General features: G+C 34.4%; 1 protein-coding gene across 4 annotated transcripts in view; it reads left to right on the plus strand.

Moving 5' to 3' along the window:
- LOC145297482 (calcium-dependent protein kinase C-like) overlaps positions 1–19,788 on the plus strand; it is a 731,210-nt gene that overhangs the window by 636,778 nt on the left and 74,644 nt on the right. For all 4 annotated transcript variants that reach the window (XM_080143353.1, XM_080143354.1, XM_080143356.1 and 1 more), the window contains 2 exons: positions 15,639–15,746; positions 17,869–18,009. In XM_080143353.1, coding sequence (XP_079999479.1) covers positions 15,639–15,746; positions 17,869–18,009 — 249 coding nt within the window. The remainder of the gene's footprint in view (positions 1–15,638; positions 15,747–17,868; positions 18,010–19,788) is intronic.

Below are 19,788 nucleotides of genomic sequence, written 5' to 3' on the forward strand. Positions count from 1 at the left end.
GAGTTAAATTTTTTTCAATTTTTTCAGTTAGAAAAATTTTGATATATTTTTTATTTGTTCAATTTTAAGATATTTTCAGGTTTAATGTGAAATTTTATGCTCTTTCCAATAAACCGAATATAATATTCTATACAGGGGTTTATTTTAATTCACCCCCCCCCCCCGTTTTGAAATGTCTATTAAAATGAAAATAGTTAATTTTCTCGCCTCAGATTTATATATCACAAATTGAAGATAAAAGTTCAATAAATAAAATAATCTAATTTAAAACAAAAGAAAGAATAGTTTTGTGCAAATTTATCTGTAAAGTCAAAAGTTTAAAACTTTTTTTTTTAAACCACATTTTTTTTTTTAAGTGGAACCTCATATTTTGAAAATATTGTCTAGTAAATATTAAGCACTTACTATAATTTTTTTCTATTTCACTCAATGTTTTATTTTAGGTATTTTTTTTTTAAATTTATTTCATAAAGAAGAAATAAAATAGTTTAAATCAAAAACTCATGTATTTCTTTAAAAAAATGGAAAATTTGTCGAGGGGTTTGTTTATAAAAGTAAACTTATGAGTGAATGTGATCATTTTTTTAATGACGGTGACTCATATTGACTAACTTTTGTTGACAGCAAAAACATGTCAGAAATAAAAAGGGGCGATTAATTATGGCGCTTTTAAGCCACCGTAGTTCTCAACTCAACTGTGACCATGTGATATGACAATTTAAAGTCGCAGTATTTTTGAATCCTTGCTTAAAAAATTATTTTATTTAAAAAGTACATGAAATACAAAATATAAATATGGATAAATTCTTAATGAAGAATGCACGTAACCATTGATTAGTATTTTTTATAAGTAAGTGATTTTTTGGAATTTATATATATTTATTATATTCGAAGTAAGTTAAAATTTGTTGATTTTCTTGAAACCTTTTTTAAAGAAAATCGATGAAAAAAAGAAATATTGCTATTAAACCTGTTATTTTAAAATTTGGTCTTTGCTCCTTTTATTGAAAAGAAAATTAGGGGTTAAAGTACATTTTTCAAGTAGTTATAAGCTTCGAAAGATAGTAAGTCTAATTATTCAAGTTTTTATCACGCATTTTTAATGGCGACTTTTGACACTGCTAGCACTGCTTGTCCAACCTGCAAAGTCGTGGAGCGGTTGAAAATAAGACAATGTCTTTCGGAATGGCCCCCCCCCTAACTTCCCTATGATAAGAATGAAATAAACGCCTTTTGCAGGTTGGACAAGCAATGCACATTGACCAAAAAAAAAAGAGCAAAGGAAATCATTTTTAAAGTTTTCTCAAACATTTTTTTAATTTTTTTATTTTGTTTTTTGCTTTTTGGAGTAAAAAGGTTCAAACTAAATCTTAAATAAACCGAAGTGACTTTTTTCTTTAACTTTGAATATTTTAGCAGAAACTATATTCTAAAACTTTGAAATGAAAATTTATAACAAAATTTGAAATATCTTGCAACACACAAATATTAGGTTGGTGCAAAAATGTCATTTTTTAACTTAGTTGAACACAAAAAAACAACATTTTTGCACCAACCTAATATTCGTGTGTTGCAAGAATAGTTATGCGTTTTGTTTGCTTTCTGACTCAAGAGAAAATATTTTTTAAAAAATAGTTTATTTTTTGCAAATATCTTTAGGCATGAAGCTAAAAAGATATTTGGCAAAAATAACCTCGCCTGAAACTTGAGTAAATTCGTTCTAGCGGTATTTTTAAACTTTATTTTGGTGTTAAATTGTCCTTATTATAATTTCTTTATTTTGACTCAATTTTGTCTAATATATTTTATTTCAGTTAGCCGTTAAATGCAAAATTATCTAGAATATGCCCCCGCTCCGAGAAGAAAAAAAAATTGTTTTAGGATTACTACTTAACTTTTCTGTGCAAATATAAACGAAATCATCCCTCTCACCGCAACCCTTACCCACCCAGTCTGCCGTAAGGACAGAAACTCAAAAGCAAGTCAATGAACGAAAAGCCTTCAAACGCACTAGAGGTGTCTTTTGGATAAGAAATAAGTTTAATGAATATGTCAACACGTGATAACTCCGCAGCAGTATTTTTAAAATTATCTTGGTGCTAAATATCCTTGTTATAATTCTTTGGAGGTGTCTCTTGGATGAGAAAAACGTTTAATACCTTAAACGAAAATTACAGTAATGAATTTTATTTTAATTTCATTCATAAACATGGGAGGGAAATTTATCTTCAAATATCTTTAATTTCAAAATAGAGCCACGGACTTTACTAAGTAAATATTAATAAGTCCTTTCAACCCCCTTTTTTTTAATGGAGAGTAGATAACGCATTTTGGATGCGTTATCGGCAGCTCTCGTTACTCTCGCTTCTCCTTATTTGTCCCTCAGTCCTCATTTCGAATGAGTGATTTTTCTGACAAAGGGAGAAGAAAAAGCTGCTTTCCAGGATCGCAGTACTTCGTGAACAGTAGCCTGAGATGTCGGAAATCTTCTGTTTCTATGTCTATGCTTGTAGCCATGTCACTAGTAAGGATGCCGAAGGTAAACGTTTCATCTGGGCTGACGTTATCTGCCTGATAGTCAGGGACCCGAACCTTGGATTAACCACTAAGGCGGCTGTCCTATCAGCAGGTGCAAAGTACTGAGGCTGCTGTATTGCCATGTAGTGAATGGACTCTGAACCATGCAGTAGTTTCTGGTGGGGCCTCTCGATGCCATACTAGTGGGTAATTGTTACGCTTTACCTTATGTGCTACAAAAAAAAAAAAAATTCCTATCTTTTTCTCTCCTGCTTTCCCTCTATGTCCTGCTCTAACCAAGTTTGTTGTCCTGTTCCACAAATCCCAAATCCTCAACATGAAATATCTCAAAAAAAAAAAAAAATCATGAATAAACCTAGAACCCCATCCTCCAACGTAGACCCCTACACCTATGTCTCCTTCTCTAACATTAGGGGTCTACGTTCCAACCTTCCAGAGGTTGAAACCCAATTACAGGAGACAAAACCAGACATATTCTTCCTAAGCGAAACTGGCATAGGGCCGACCACTTCCCTAGACAAGTTCATAATTAAAGGATACTCTAACTTAACATCTAAATCTGACCCCCAAGATCGCCATGGACATGAAATATGTGCCTACATTAAAGATGGCTTTCCGTGTGGTAGGGATATCTCCAGAGAAGACCCTAATTTACCTTATATGTGCTTCTGGGTTGCACTTGCTTATACCACCACATTTATATTCGCTCTCTATCGCCCCCACAACAGCGGAGTTACTATTCTTAAGAGCATATCTGAAAAAATTGACCACATCCTGTCTGCTCACCTTTCAGTTAACATCCACATTTGTGATGACTTCAATGTCCACAATGCGGGATAGCTGACCCACTCGAACAAGACAGATGATGAGGGGAGGTTCTGTCATGATTTCGCCATTGCCTATGACCTCACCCAGATTGTTCACGAACCCACCTGTGTGCCCGATACTTCCAGTCAGTACGCTAGCCTTCTAGACCTTTTTCTCACAACTTCCCCTGAGCTATGTTCATGGTTCGTTCTGTCCCCTCTGGGATCTTCCGACCACAGAAGTGGGCATTCTATCCCAACCATCATCAATGAACCTGAGGTCATCTTATCAGCATCAGGCAAGACCAAACTATTTGCCAAGAACTTTGCAGCTAATTCTACCCTATGCAACATATTTTCACCTATAACAGACAACACGCTATGCAACATACAAATATCTGTGTGTGAGGTAAGCTAATCAAGAACCTTGATTCCAGTAAAGCAATGGCATTCCAATTATAGTGCTGAAAAAGCTTCAACCAGAACTTGCTCCCATACAAAACTGTTTGACCATCGCCTTAAAGAGAAGTGCTTCCCGACATCCTGGAAAACCTCATCAGTATGCCCTGTATTTAGGAATTCAGGTGATAAGTCGTCTCCCTCTCAGTACAGACCAATAAGTCTACTGTGTGTCATCAGTAAGTTGTTGGAATCCATATGAAATAGAGAAGTAGTCAATTACCTCAGCAGAAATAACCCTTTTAGTGACAAGCAATATGGTTTCCGTTCTGCCAGATCTATAGCAGATGTGCTAATGGTTATATCTCATAGGATTAGTGAATCTCTTGACAAAGGCTTCCTCTATAGGGCAATTGCTCTTGACATATCAAAAGCCTTCGATAAAGTATGGCATAAGGGCCTACTTCACAAGATTTCCAACTACGGTATAACTAGAAATGTTTTCTCGATCATTAAATCATTTCTCTTTGATAGGCTCATAAGAGGAGTGGTTGATGGGCAGAAATCAGAGGCCCTCAGTATTATTGCTGGAGTCACTCAGGGGTCCATCCTGGGCCCAACTCTCTTCCTGATATACATCAATGATCTCCCAAAACACATACTTAAATCATTCGTTGACATCTATGCTGATGACACGACCATCTATGGCAACACATCTAAGGCCGTAAATGACAAAGTTCTCTCTGATTCTCTCTCCTCTGATCTTGAGCGCATGGTACAATGGAGGAAGAGGTGGCTGGTTACTTTTAATGCATCTAAAATCAAACTCCTATCTTTACATCATCAACGCACTGATCCTCATCTGACATCAACTAGGGGAAGCTCCATGTTTTGATAAGCTTCTGGGCTTGACCTTTACTCCTGACCTGAAATGGAACACGTACATCAAGTCTATTGCCAAGGTCACTGGATAAATGGTAGGATCCTTCTACCACTCCAGAAGATATCTCACTGATGCAATTCTCTATCTATATAAAAGCCAAGTATGTCCAAGGATGGAGTACTGTTGCCACATCTGGGCAGGAGCTGCTAAAAACACTCTATCCTGCCTTGAAAGAGTACAAAATAGACTTCGTGGCTGATACCCTTTTCTCTTCCCTGCAACCTCTCTCCCACAGGAGAGACATTGCGAACATGTCTTTGTTTTATCTTTACTTCCATGGCCAGTGCTCCTCTGAGCTCCAATCCCTAGTCCCCCCTCGCTGATCTTTCACAAAAAAACACTCGTCTAGCTGAAACCACTGTCAAAAATTTTCCCCACTCTTTATCTGTGCTAAATCCAAAACGTAGATTCCATGAACAAAGCTTCTTTCTTAGAAGTGCATGTCTGTGGAACTCTGTTTTGTCTGCCTGTTTCCCACCTGACTACAACCTGGAAGTCTTCAAGTCAGACATAAACAAATTCCTGATGAACCGCCTCCTTAAGTAAGACACTTTATCAAATCTCAACACTAACCTACTGTACAGGGAATAACCCTTATCTCCCGATTAGCTTCCAGGCCTTGATAAGTGGTTACCACCTTGTAAAAAAAAAAAATATATATTTTAATAATACAAGATGTTTTTTTTTGTTTTGTTTTTTTTGCGCTAACGAACTGAGAAAATCATCCGTGTCGAAGTTGCTTTGACTAATTAATCCCTTAACGACTGAGAGAATTTTCTAATACAGTGTACCAAATAATTGTCTCAAATTTTAAGGATTTAATTAGGCGTACATAAAATAGTGTTTAATTTTTAGTCGTGAATAATTAATAAAACCAAGGCAGGACTAATTTAAAAAATAAACTTATTTATTTTTATTTTTTACAAAAATTTTTAACAAAAAAAAAAAAGAACAGAGAAAGAGGTACACAGAATTAGGAAAAATAATATATAAAAAAAAATTGTAAATACTTTTTATAAGAATCTAAAAATATATTTGCCAAAAATAATCAAATTCCGGCACGACTAAAATGAACTCCTGCTGATTCAAGCAACTTTACACATTGTTTTTATATGACAAACAGCAGAAGCAGTTAGTCGTACAATGATTGGGAATAATTTGGTCGGACATGTTTAGTAAAACCGGTAAAAATATACATATACAACGTTATAGCTGTTGATTTAGTCTTCAATAAGACTTGCAATAACATATACACAAGTTTATTAGAGCTTACCTTAGCAAAAATGACTGATTTTCACATTAAAAAAACAACAAAAATCACTAATAAGACCCTATATATGTACTAGTCTGGGTGTTTGGAAGTGTGTGTTGAGCAAAAAAAAAAAAAAGTGGTAGTAGGCAGGAAGGCTCGAACCCCTACCGGGAAGGAGGAAAAAACTGTGAAAAAAAAGTTACATCTTTGCCGTTACATCCATCGCAAAACCGGAAGTGGTGAAGGTTTAAATTAATGCTAGTCAATCGAAAAGAGGGGATGACTTTTGAAAATATCGGCGAAAAAAAAGCGACTCCTCCTTGTAAGAAGATGCCCAGTTGAGGGTGGAGGAATTAATGTTTTTGGCCAATTTTTTTTATATTTGTCATCCAAAGGGTTGAGCTTCAAAACGATACTGATCTCGTGAAAATCCGTCGCTTTTGTTGAAAGTTTTTGTGAAACCTACAAACATACATACATATATACATACATTTAAAGAGATAGGTGAGATTTATATAATAGACTAGCAGGAGGTACCCGGGTATTTGTAGGTGTGTGTGTGTGTTGGGGGGGGGGTAAACCAGAATAAAAAGGAAACTTAACAATAGCGATTTAAAAAAAATTAAAAAATGGGGAGTTGTGGCATGTGGGCTCAAACCCAGAGCCTTGAGGTCTATAGACTTAGCCTGAACACCTGCGCTACGGCGACAAACTTAATGTAAGAGTGATTAAAGTGAGTCAAGTCAAAGAGGTTTGATTGACAGGTCGCCGCTTAATGAGGTCATCGCGGGAGCATTACGATGCCGGGGCATTTTTTGCCATTTGTTTACATTGTTTCACTGCGAGATCGTTTTTTCATTTATTGCGGGGCAGTTTGGGTTTCCGCCAGATGATGGGGGGGGCAGCTCCCTATTGAAAGGGGATTGTCCAAATTGAATAGCAATTGTTTGATATAAGGAAAAAACCGCATTGATCAAAGCTGATTGCTTTTGGACGTTCCCAGCGAATCACGCTGGGAACGATATAACAATCTTCGTATTAGTTTCACTTTTATTATACGAAAAAGGCGAATCTACACGTGTCGATCAAAAAATGTTGAATATTTAGCTTTCAAAAATCGGGCAAATTAAATACACATGCGGCCTTAGTTCATAACTCGTAGATATTATGATTTCGACGTGATATAAAAAGTTTTAAAAATGAGCAACGGCCTCGAGAAGCCGCCCAAAACAATCCTTTTGCGGTCATACACAAAAAGCGAACATACATACACACATTTTCGCTTTTATATTTATAGAAGATTACATTCAGGCCTGACCTCCAACATCTTACAATGGAAATTGAAATGTCCAAATTACAAAGATCAATAAAACTAATAAAAAGAGACGCATATTAAAATAGCAGGAAAGGATTAGAAAACTTAATCTTTTTCCAGTTTATTACTTGCAGATAAACAGAAAATTAAAGTTAGAATCAAATGTAAATTGATGGAATTTTTTTTTTTTATCACAAAAAAAAGGGAAAGCTGTTGCTTATTATTCAGATTTTTGAATGGAAAATAAAAGAATAAACATTTTAATTCCTTCAAATACATTTTTCTTCAATTTATTAATGTATCATTCCTTACAAAGGCTAGAAGCCACTCAGTAATTACGGTTAATGAGATGATTGGTCAGTTGAATGATGAAAGAATATCATGAATGGAATGAAAATAATTTAATTATGATGATGACGGTTTATGACAAATATTTATTGACTTCAGATTTGAAGATAATCGTTGTTGCAGCTTTCAGGGAGGAAATCTTGTGGCAATATGTTGCACAGATAGAAAGTTCTCAAAAAGAAACTTCATCTATGTTGAGTTTAAAATGTTTTCTTGTGTCTTTTAATCTCGTCTTTAAGATATAAACAATTTTTTTTTATTTAATCATTTGCGCTATTTATTTTTTAACTATATTTTGGTCAATGTGCTTTATTGATATCACATTTTTTAGATGTTTTTTTTATTATTATGCATAATGTGGTGTAAGTTATCATTTAGACATTAATGTTTCTTAAAAACAATTCCATTTGAATTCTTTGAAGAACATTTCTATTCTTCGGACTACATTGCTGATTGTTATTTTCATAAAATTTCAGTCAATGTGACCTCCGACCTTCTTTAGGTGTATCTTGTTGAATACAAGAATCTACACGGAATTTCAAACTGAACCATTTACCTAATTCAGATATAGCACGCTCTCATTCCATCAACCATGACCAAGTTCTATGACAGCTACCTCCATAAATTAGGGAAAGGGTTCCATAAAAAATTTTCTGCAGATTCCCGTGTTCAACAGAAAGATTTCAAAGTTCATACACTTGTAGAAGGTCGGAGATTACATCAACCAAGACGTTATGAAAAAAAAAAAAAAAAGAAAACAGTAGTTCAAATATCATATGAATTATCAATCCTCATCTCAAAAATTCAGAAATGTCGTTGGTTTTTATGTCCTGCTCCATACAATTTCATCGTATTATTCATGAGTTGTGAAACATTAAAATAATAAGTTCATCTAATTTATGTTCATCTTCCCAAAATACAAAACATGTAATCATTAATCAAAACCATGTTTGGTATGAATGAAGTTTAGCCTATGTCAACTAAGTTTTAATTGTGAGTTTCGAAATGTATGTTTCAATAATATGCCATAACTATGCACCTCTCTGTTGCAAACACGCCTGTATATGAGATAAAATTGTCAATAACTTTGACCTACTTGTCTCTTGATTCAATTCAGTTAACATCACTCATCATCACAATACATCTGGTAATACAACACACCTTAGAAAACACCATACAAAACAATACACCGTACAAAACAATGCACCGTACAAAACAATACACCGTACAAAACAATGCACCATACAAAACAATACACCGTACAAAACAATACACCATACAGTATAATACATTGTACAAAACAATACATCATACAAAACAATACATTGTACAAAACAATACATCATACAAAACAATACACCGTACAAAACAATACACCATACAATATAATACATTGTACAAAATAATACATCATACAATATAATACATTGTACAAAACAATACACAATACAAAACAATACACCATACAATATAATACATTGTACAAAACAATACATCATACAATATAATACATTGTACAAAACAATACACCATACAATATAATACATTGTACAAAACAATACACCATACAATATAATACATTGTACAAAACAATACACCATACAATATAATACATTGTACAAAACAATACACCATACAATATAATACATTGTACAAAACAATACACCATACAATATAATACATTGTACAAAACAATACACCATACAATATAATACATTGTACAAAACAATACACCATACAAAACAATACACCATACAATATAATACATTGTACAAAACAATACACCATACAATATAATACATTGTACAAAACAATACACCGTACAAAACAATACACCATACAATATAATACATTGTACAATACAATACACCATACAATATAATACATTGTACAAAATGATACACCATACAAAACAATACATTGTACAATACAATACACCATACAAAACAATACACCATACAAAACAATGCACCATACAAAACAATACACTGTACAAAACAATACACCATACAATATAATACATTGTACAAAACAATACACCATACAATATAATACATTGTACAAAACAATACACCGTACAAAACAATACATTGTACAATACAATACACCATACAAAACAATACACCATACAATATAATACATTGTACAATACAATACACCATACAATATAATACATTATACAAAACAATACACCTTACAAAACATAATACAACAGACGTATTGTTGCTCTCAAATTGAAAATAGTTGTTTGCATCTTAAAAATACTGTTCTTATCCCTTTGCTTATGATATGGAAAATACAACTGTTTTCATTTTAAGTGCATCAAACAAATGGAAGGATAGTGTTTTACATTAAGTGCAATTTTCCTATCACGTCAGTAGTGGCGATACTTTGTGCATTTCTTGCAGACTATGTGAGGTGCTTAAACTTTCTGATCACCAACTTTCATACAAAATAAGCAAGCATGTTTTATGAAACTTGTGAATTGTTTCCTGTTAGGATTAATAGTATTTTTGCCGCAGATGTAGCAGAACATACCTGACTTTTTTAGAAAAGGGGAAAAAATGTCAAAAAAAATCAATGCTTGCAATCGCATTGCATTTCATAAAGAAAAATGTATTTTGCATTGTACGAATATCGCAAGCAACTGTTAGCTCTGCAAAAAACAATAGTTGGTAATATAACACAGTTGATCAAGCAAAATAAATCTTATTTTTGTAAATCAAAATTATCTAAAATCGGTTAAAAAATTTCCGATTATCTTTTCTCTGTTTTAATGTATTATTTATGCTTGTAATTTTAATTGGATCCACCTAAATGGGAAACAAAACATTAATCATAAATCTATGTTCATATAGGGTGACCCAAAAAAGTGCCACCCATGGAATTAATAAAATTCACAATCCTTTCTGCAATTTAACTGTACTTGGTTAAAAATATTCAATCTATGCCTGATTTGTCCACGAAGTTTCAGTAATGAATGTTTAATAGTTTTTGTTTTATTAGCATTTAATGATATGCAGGGATACTTTTATAATCATCTCATCAGTAGAATGATGTTCAAACTTATTGAATCTTAACCTTTCAGATTTTATAACTGTGAGATAATCTCAAATATATTGTCTATGAAAAATATCTCCAAATTACTCCTGAACTGAAGAAAAACATTGATGGCTACAATCAGAATAATGCCAAAAAGTGTGTCAAAGTTACTGACAATTTTTACATGTTGTATCCATGTGTGTTTATCTTTGAATAACAAGAAAACAACTGTTGAATATTTATGATTAAAATTTGATGGACAAGTCAAATAAAACAAATGTAACATTTTACGATAAACAAAACTTTGCACATAATCATTTTTGTAAGCATGTACTTTTGCATATGTGCCCTCATCTCACCAGTGAGCGATCAACAAAGAAAAAGTCATTTTCGACACGTACGTTGCGCGTGGTGTTTATACATGCTGCTCTTTTTTTTTCATAGTCTCTTCTTCTTGTCATTCATGACTGCTCCTTATCCAGTGTGTTTGAGCTGTTTCGTCTAGTGTTGACAGTTTTCTGTTTAACCAAGATGAAGATAACTACTGATGCATGAAAACACAATGGAGAGTCTTGGGAAGAAAAAAAACTCTTAAATGGAAATTACAGCAACCTATATCTATTCCATCTTTTTATTCGGAATTATGGGAGGGGAATTTATCTTCAAATATCTTAAATTTCAAATTAAAGCGATGGACGAATACTAAGTAAATATTAATAAGTCTTTACACCCACCCACCCGTTTCTTTTTTTTTTTTAATGGAAAGTAGACAACGCATTGTGGATGTGTTATCGGCAGTTCTCGTTACTCTCGCTTCCTCTTATATGTCCCTCAGTCCTCATTTCCGAAGAGTGATGTTTCTGACAAAGGGTGAAGAAAAAGCTGCTCTCCAGGACGACAGTACTTTGAACAGTAGCCTAAGATGTTGGAAATTTTCTGTTCCTATGTCTATCCTTGTGGTCATGTCACTAGTAAGAGTGCTGGAGGTAAACGTTTCATCTGGGCTGACGTTATCCGCCTGATAGTCAGGGACCCGAACCTTGGATTAACCACTAAGGAGGCCGTCCTATCAGCAGGTGCAAAATACTGGGGCTGCTGTATTGCGATTTGGTGAATGGACTCTGGACCATGCAGTAGTTTCGAGTGGGGTCTCTCGATGCCATACTAGTGGGTAATTGTTACGGCTTTACCTTATCATGGCTACAAAAAAAAAAAAATCTTCCTCTCCTTTTCTCTCTTACCTTCCCTCTCTGTCCTGCTCTAACCAAGTCTGTAGACCTGTTTCACAAATCCCAATCCTCAACATGAAATACCTCCAGAAAAATAACACGTGTAAATCTAGAACCCCATCCTCCAACGTAGACCCCTACTACCATGTCTCCTTCTCCAACATCAGGGGTCTACGTTCCAACCTTCCAGAGGTTGAAACTCAATTACAGGAGACGAAACCAGACATATTCTTCCTAAGTGAAACTGGCATTAGGCCGACTGCTTCCCTTGACGAATTCATAATTAAAGGATGCTCTAACTTAACATCTAAATCTGACCCCCAAGATCTCCATAGACATGGAATATGTGCTTACATTAAAGATGGGTTTCCGTGTCGTAGGGATATCTCCAGAGAAAACCCTAATTTACCTTATATGCGCTTTCGGGTTGCACTTGCTTACACCACTGCATTTATATTCGTTCTCTATCGCCCCCACAACAGCGGAGTTACTATTCTTAAGAGCATATCTGAAAAAATTGACCACATCCTGTCTGCTCACCCTTCAGCTAACATTCATTTTTGTGGTGACTTCAATGTCCACAATGCAGAATGTTTGACCCACTCTAACAAGACAGATGATGAGGGGAGGTTCTGTCATGATTTCGCCATTGCCTATGATCTCACCCAGATTGTCCACGAACCCACCAGAGTGCCTAATACTTCCGGTCAGTATGCTAACCTTCTAGACCTTTTTCTTCAACTTCCCCTGAGCAATGTTCAAGTTCCGTTCTGTCTTCTCTGGGATCTGTATATCGATACTCTACTGCTGACTGGGATAGCTTCTGTACACTTATATCTGATCTACCACTGCATTCCATGTTTAAAAAAGATGTCCTTCATAGTATCAGACCTGACCAAATGGCTAATTGTAGGCATAGACCGGTTCATACCATCCAAAATTTCCAACAAAACCTAACAGCCAGCCATGGTTCTCCCCAGAATGTGCTGCTGCCATCGCGCACAGAAATCACTTTTTCCATAGCTACCAACATAATAGGTGCACTGAGACTAAAGCTGCCTTCAAGACTGCCAGCAACCACTGCAAAAGAGTAATAAAATGCAAGAGAGCTATATGCTCAGTCCGTTAAATCCAAAGTAGCTGAGCAGCGGCTTGGTTCCCACCAGTTTTGGCAGATAGCAAACAGGATCCTGAACAGAAGCGTGCGTTCTATCCCAACCATCATCAATGGACCTGAGGTCATCTCTTCAGCATCAGATAAGGCCAAACTATTTGCCAAGAACTTTGCAGCTAATTCTACCCTATGCGATGAAGGCCATCAACTCCCCATATTTCCTCCTATAACGGACAACACGCTCTGCAACATACAAATATCTGTGCGTGGTGTCGCCAAGCTAATTAAGAACCTTGATTCCAGTAAAGCAACTGGCCCTGACGGCATTCCAATCATTGTGCTGAAACAGCTTCAACTAGAACTTGCCCCCATACTTACAAAACTCTTTAAGCTTTGCCTTAAAGAGAAATGCTTCCCAACACCCTGGAAAACCTCATCAGTATGCCCTGTATTTAAGAACTCAGGTGATAAGTCGTCTTCCTCTCAGTACAGACCAATAAGTCTACTGTGTGTCATGAGTAAGCTGCTGGAATCCATATTAAATAGAGAAGTAGTCAATCACCTCAGCAGAAATAACCTCCTTAGTGACACTCAATATGGTTTCCGTTCTGCCAGATCTACAGCAGATGCGCTAACGGTTATATCTCATGGGATTAGCGAATCTCTTGACAAAGGCTTCCTCTCTAGGGCAATTGCTCTTGACATATCAAAAGCCTTCGATAAAGTATGGCATAAGGGCCTACTTCACAAGATTTCCAGCTACGGTATAACTAGAAATGTTTTCTCAATCGTAAAATCATTTCTCTCCGATAGGCTCATAAGAGTAGTGGTCGATGGGAAGAAATCAGAGGCCATCAATATTAATGCTGGAGTCCCTCAGGGGTTCATCCTAGGCCCAACTCTCTTCCTGATATACATCAATGATCTCTCAAAACACATACTTAAATCATTCGTTGCCATCTATGCTGATGACACAACCATCTATGGCAACACATCAAAGGCCGTAAATGACAAAGTTCTCTCAGATTCTCTCTCCTCTGATCTTGAGCGCGTGGTACAGTGGGGGAGGAGGTGGTTGGTTACTTTTAATGCATCTAAAACCAAGCTCCTATCTTTACATCATCAACGCTCTGATCCCCATCTGGCATCAATTGATATGGATGGCTCTGGTCTAGGGGAAGCTCCAAGTTTTGATAAGCTTCTGGGCTTGACCTTTACCCCTGACCTGAAATGGAATATCTACATCAAGTCAGTTGCCAAGATCGCTGGAAAAATGGTAGGATCCTTCTACTGCTCCAGAAGATATCTCACCCCTGATGCAATTCTCTATCTATATAAAAGCCAAGTATGTCCAAGGATGAAGTACTGTTTCCACATCTGGGCAGGAGCTGCTAAAAACAGCCTATCCTGCCTTGACAGAGTACAAAATAGGCTTTGTGGCCTAGTGGGTGATGCCCTTTTCTCTTCCCTGCAACCTCTCTCCCACAGGAGAGACGTTGCAAGCCTGTCTTTGTTTTATTGTTACTACCATGGCAGGTGCTCGTCTGAACTCCAATCTCTGGTCCCCCCTCGCCAATCTTTCACGATAAACACCTGCCTAGCTGAAACCACAGTCAAAAATTTTCCCCACTCCTTATCTGTGCCAAAATCAAACATAGATTCCATGAACAAAGGTTCTTTCTTAGAAATGCACGCCTATGGAAATCTGTTCCGGTTGCTTGTTTCTCACCTGACTACAACCTAGATGTCTTCAAGTCTAATCTAAACAAATTCCCGATGAACCACCTCCTTAAGTAAGATACTTTATCAGATCTCCAAAACTAACGTACTGTATACACAACAACCCTTATCCCTGAGTGGCTTCCGGGCCTTGATAAGTGGTGACTACCTTGTAAAAAATAAAAATAAAAAGATTTGCTGAGTTTTCAAGGTTTTATTTAGAGATAGTTTGATCATGGGGAGAAACCATGTAATTAATTATTTACTTAATTTTCTTAATTTTAAGATGGATGAGAATCGAGAGATGTAGATGGGCAAAATCTCAAGTTAATATTCATATAGATTATCTCTACATTGTTGGATGCATCTTGTCTGTACGACTCCACAACTAAGACTTCAGTAACTATCTGTTCTCTCGCCCGAACACCTGATATTATCTCTACATCATATCATTGAACTCTGCATTTCTAGCACATTTTATCTAAGACACTAACCTATGAGTCTCACTTCAAACACATCACCTGCAGCTGAATATATTTCTGTTGGCTGCCAGGTTACCCTGACATGTACTAATGTGACCGTTGCCAAAATTTCTGCTAGTTAATTTGATTGCTGCTGCATAGGATCCCAATATACAACACTGTAAGACTGTTGGGAATTTATGACAGAACATGGTGGACAAGTCAGATATAGACTGAAGTTTATTTGCATTAAATATGGTTGGATTGAAGAAAGTATTGTGCATTCTATTAAGATTTTTTTAAACATCTTCTTATGTTCAGTCTGTATAGTAATTGAAATGAATTTGCTTTTATTTTTGTTTTATTGATCTAATTTTTTTTATTATTTTGTTATCCAAACGTGTGTGTGGGGGAGGGGGCTTTTCCTACGAAAATCTTGCATTTGTTTTTTTGTTTTTTTAATTTTTTTCAGCCACCTTTTGATGGTGAAGACGAAGAGGAACTGTTCACTTCCATCACTGACCACAATGTCTCCTATCCCAAATCCATGTCACGAGAGGCTGTGTCCCTTTGTAAAGGGGTAAGTATCAAAACCTTTGTTGTTTGCCAGAAAAACTTGGCTGTTTTCAGCCACCCTGTGATGGCTATTCAGTGTGTGTGTGTGTTTGAGAAATTGTAAGACTGCTAATCTTTATATCTATAAAAGTGAAAATGTGTGTATATGAGGACACTTCTCAACCTATATACTCAACAAAGACTTGAAAATTAGTATATAGAAAATTGACCTGTGGAAAACTTTTTAATTGGTTTTCCTTGGAGAAAAGGGTTGCTAAGACCTCAAAATTGAAATAATGGTACTTGGGAGTCATCGTTTTTGGTGGGGGTCTGTTTGTCAACTGCTTCACAAATGCGCAAGCATAGTCGTGAAACATGACAGCTTTTTTTATGTTATTAATAGTAGGTTTGAAAACACTTTTTGGAGATCGTGTCAAGCTGGCTTACTGGTTATCATGTGTGATTCACTGTCTTTAGGTTTTGATTTTGATCTCAGCTCTAGTATTTTTTTTTTTTTTTACTTAAAAAGTGAACTGTTTAGAAAACCATAATACTCGCATACATGTTTAAGTTTCTTTCCGGGTTTTTTTTTTTTGTTTGTTTTTTTTACTTTAGGTTTTTTTAAAGAAATTTAACATTATGTTTAATATGGATCAATGCCAGGCACATCTGCTAGTAATAGATAAAAAAAACTACTGACTCTCTTAACACAAGTAGATGCTCAATGGATAGTGACATCTCTCGATATTGGTTACAGTCAGTTGCTTGTTTCTTTTCTGATTTTGATGATGATAGCATCTTCCACTCTTCCCTAAAACATTCTTGACTAATGTCGGCATGTTTTTTGATGTTTTATTCTTTTACTCAAACTGATGCCGGCAAATCGGGCTGTCTGAAGATACTGGCTTCCTGACCTAAAATGCATCAAACATTGATTTTGTATTTTTAGTCGATCATGTTCTTCAAACTCTACAAATAAATATTTGAAGATATAAAGAACTTGAAGCATAAAATCTTTTTCGAAAATTACTGGATTTAACATTAAATAACCCAAAAACAATTTTTGACTCCAATATTTCTAACCCCACAGAATTCTCTGAAAAAAAAGGCAACCATATGCTCAGTCCTTTTTGTTCATCACCAGAGAAAACAAAAAGTTAGCCACAACACAAGACAACATGATTGTGGATGAAGCAAAATCACTGAAAACTTAGCATCTCATTCATCTTTATTCTCCCTTGCAAATGATATGATTTTATCAAGTTTTATATTTCATGTGTTTTTCTGTCCATAACAAATTCGTTACTGAAAGTTCATCAGAACATGAGGATCAGATCATAAAACGGTTTCGTTACACTTAAAAATATTGTCTAAAATTCCAAGAATTCCAAACAATATTTTCAAATAAGACGCTTCCACATAAGAATCTTGTATTCATCAATCGATACACTTCGAATGCCCATTTTGCACATTTGAACATTGGGTGATTTGGACAAGTTGATGTTTACATTCTTTGGGGGTGGATTTAGGTGCAGAAGTGAAAGCCGATATTTTCTTCATAGACACTTTAAAAATAATATCTCTGTGGTAATGATTGTGGACAAGATGATATCACGATAGCAATGACTGTGGACAAGATGATATCATTGTGGCAGTGACTAGTGACAAGATGATATCCCTATGAGTGACTGGTAGCAAGGTGATATCACAATGGCAATGACTGATCACAGGATGATATCTTTGTGGCAATGACTAGTGACAAGATGATGTTCCTAGTCACATATATATCACTGTCAGGAGAGATGATGATATTAGATTTTTGTAACTCTAGCAGGGAGGTGTCCCCGTCCTCCTACATACACTAATTGGTATTCTCAAATTGTCATCTATCTGGTACTGATCAGGCTCAAATTGTTGCTTAATTTCTGTGATCTAATGAGAACTGGCATGTCAACATTATTATTAAGTATCTATACATGCAATCAAACAAAATGTATTTTTTATGTTGTGGCTTGTTTTTAAGGTGATTGCAAAAACTGAAAATAGTCACATTTTGCTGCAATTGAAAATCCAATCATGCATTCTTTTAAATATTTGGTTGATTCTGATCAATATTTTAATAATTTATATATTTTTTCCATTTCCAGTTATTGACAAAAAATCCTTCAAAGCGTTTGGGTTGCACTAATAATGGTGAGCGGGAAATTAAAGATCATGCCTTCTTTCGACGCATCGATTGGTTAAAAGTTGAGAGCCAAGACATGCAACCTCCTTATAAGCCTAAGATTGTAAGCATTCTCTTTTTTACTTTTCGTTTTCTTTCAGGAGTCTACGCTTTTAGCACGTTGCTACATCGACTGTAAAATTTCTTTTCCTTTTTTAATAATATACTATGGATATTCCACAGCGGATTTCTTCACTGAAAAAAAAATTCAAATGTGCAAATACAATAAAATGTAAGAATTTTAAATAATCTTATTTTATAATAAATGTGTAAGTAATGTATTCGTTTTAGGAACTAATACATACGTATATTTTTCAAAAGAATATAAATTTGTAAAACTTATTATTTGACAAAATTTTGGTTAATAATATTCTTAACTAAAACTTTTCTAATTAAATTGAAAAAAAAAAATCGTCTGTTTCTTGTCTATTAATGCTACTATTATTGCATCAAGTTTGGATGGATTACTTCCCTTTGATTAACTAACTTCACATGCATATTGGCAGTATTATAGTTGTGATAACTAAGGGATGAACAATCACAATTTATATATAGATTATGAAAAGTTGTAAGTAAATCTTGATGTAAATTTTATTTATTATTGGAAATAGGCATTTAATTATACATCTTGATTTTTAAACTGTAAAAAGCTTTGTTTTTTTTTCCGTTTTTTTTTTAATGTGAAATTTGAATAATTTTAAACCTGCATTTTTAAAAACAAAAATAAAATCGTATAATTTGAAAACATGTTTTTTGTTGAATGTCTAAAAGCTGTTTAAATGTAACTGCATATCAAATTTTCTACTAAAAATAAGATTTGTGTAATTTATAATTTTTAATTTGTTTAAATTGTTCCTTTTTATTTATATTTATTTATTTTATTTTTTTTTTTTTTTGTGAAATTTTTATTACAAAGTTCATTTTTATCCGTCTCCACATTTTGGGATTTAATTATCATTATTGTTATTTTCAAAACAATTTGTATACATGTTATATGGCTTGAATGTATTTTACTGATTAAAGTTGATGCTGCTTTGTGACAATTAATGTCAGCTTGCTTCTTTTTTTTTTTTTTTTGCTTTCTATTCGTATTGTAGAATTTTCTTTTTCTTATTTTTTTTTTGTTTTTAATAAATATTAACAAATTGCTTTTCCTGAAAAACCAGTAACGATTTTTTGCATCCAATGAAAGCTTTGCATTTCAAATATGATATCCACAGAAATGTGTATGCAAAAAAATATGGATTAAATTATGAAAATATATTTACAACAATTAAGCTACAAAGGCATCTGCATTTCATCCTCATATACAGAATCATCAGGCTAACTGCATGGAATATGTGTTACTGATTGCTTTTTTATATCCATGTGATATATATATATATATATATATATATATATATATATATATATATATATATATTTAACCTTACAACTATATGAGGGTAAAAAGAATTTAGCCCCAGGACGCTCATTAGAAACTCCCTTGCCCCCAAATCAATCAATCTCTTGCAACCACTGTACTAGTTAGCTTCCAACAATTTACAATAATATTATTGAAGAGTTAATCAGTTATTTACTATGAAAAACTGTTCCTTGAATTCAAAAATAAAACTGTATTTTATCTCATAGTTCTCCAGCAGTGTTAATCACAAACCACCTCTCTTAAAAAAGTAATATATATAAAGAAGTAAAGGACGACGATTCAAAGTTGAATAAAACTTTATTACTTCATCAAATCAATAAGGAAAAATTATTCTTTAGGCCATGTCATTTTGAAGTCTAATGCTTTTCATCAGAAAAAAAGAAAATAATCAGATTTATGCATACAAAAAGCTGACAA

This window comes from Euprymna scolopes, chromosome 18, assembly GCF_053919585.1.
Source record: "Euprymna scolopes isolate OS-2025 chromosome 18, ASM5391958v1, whole genome shotgun sequence".
Taxonomy (NCBI): Eukaryota; Metazoa; Mollusca; class Cephalopoda; order Sepiida; family Sepiolidae; genus Euprymna; species Euprymna scolopes.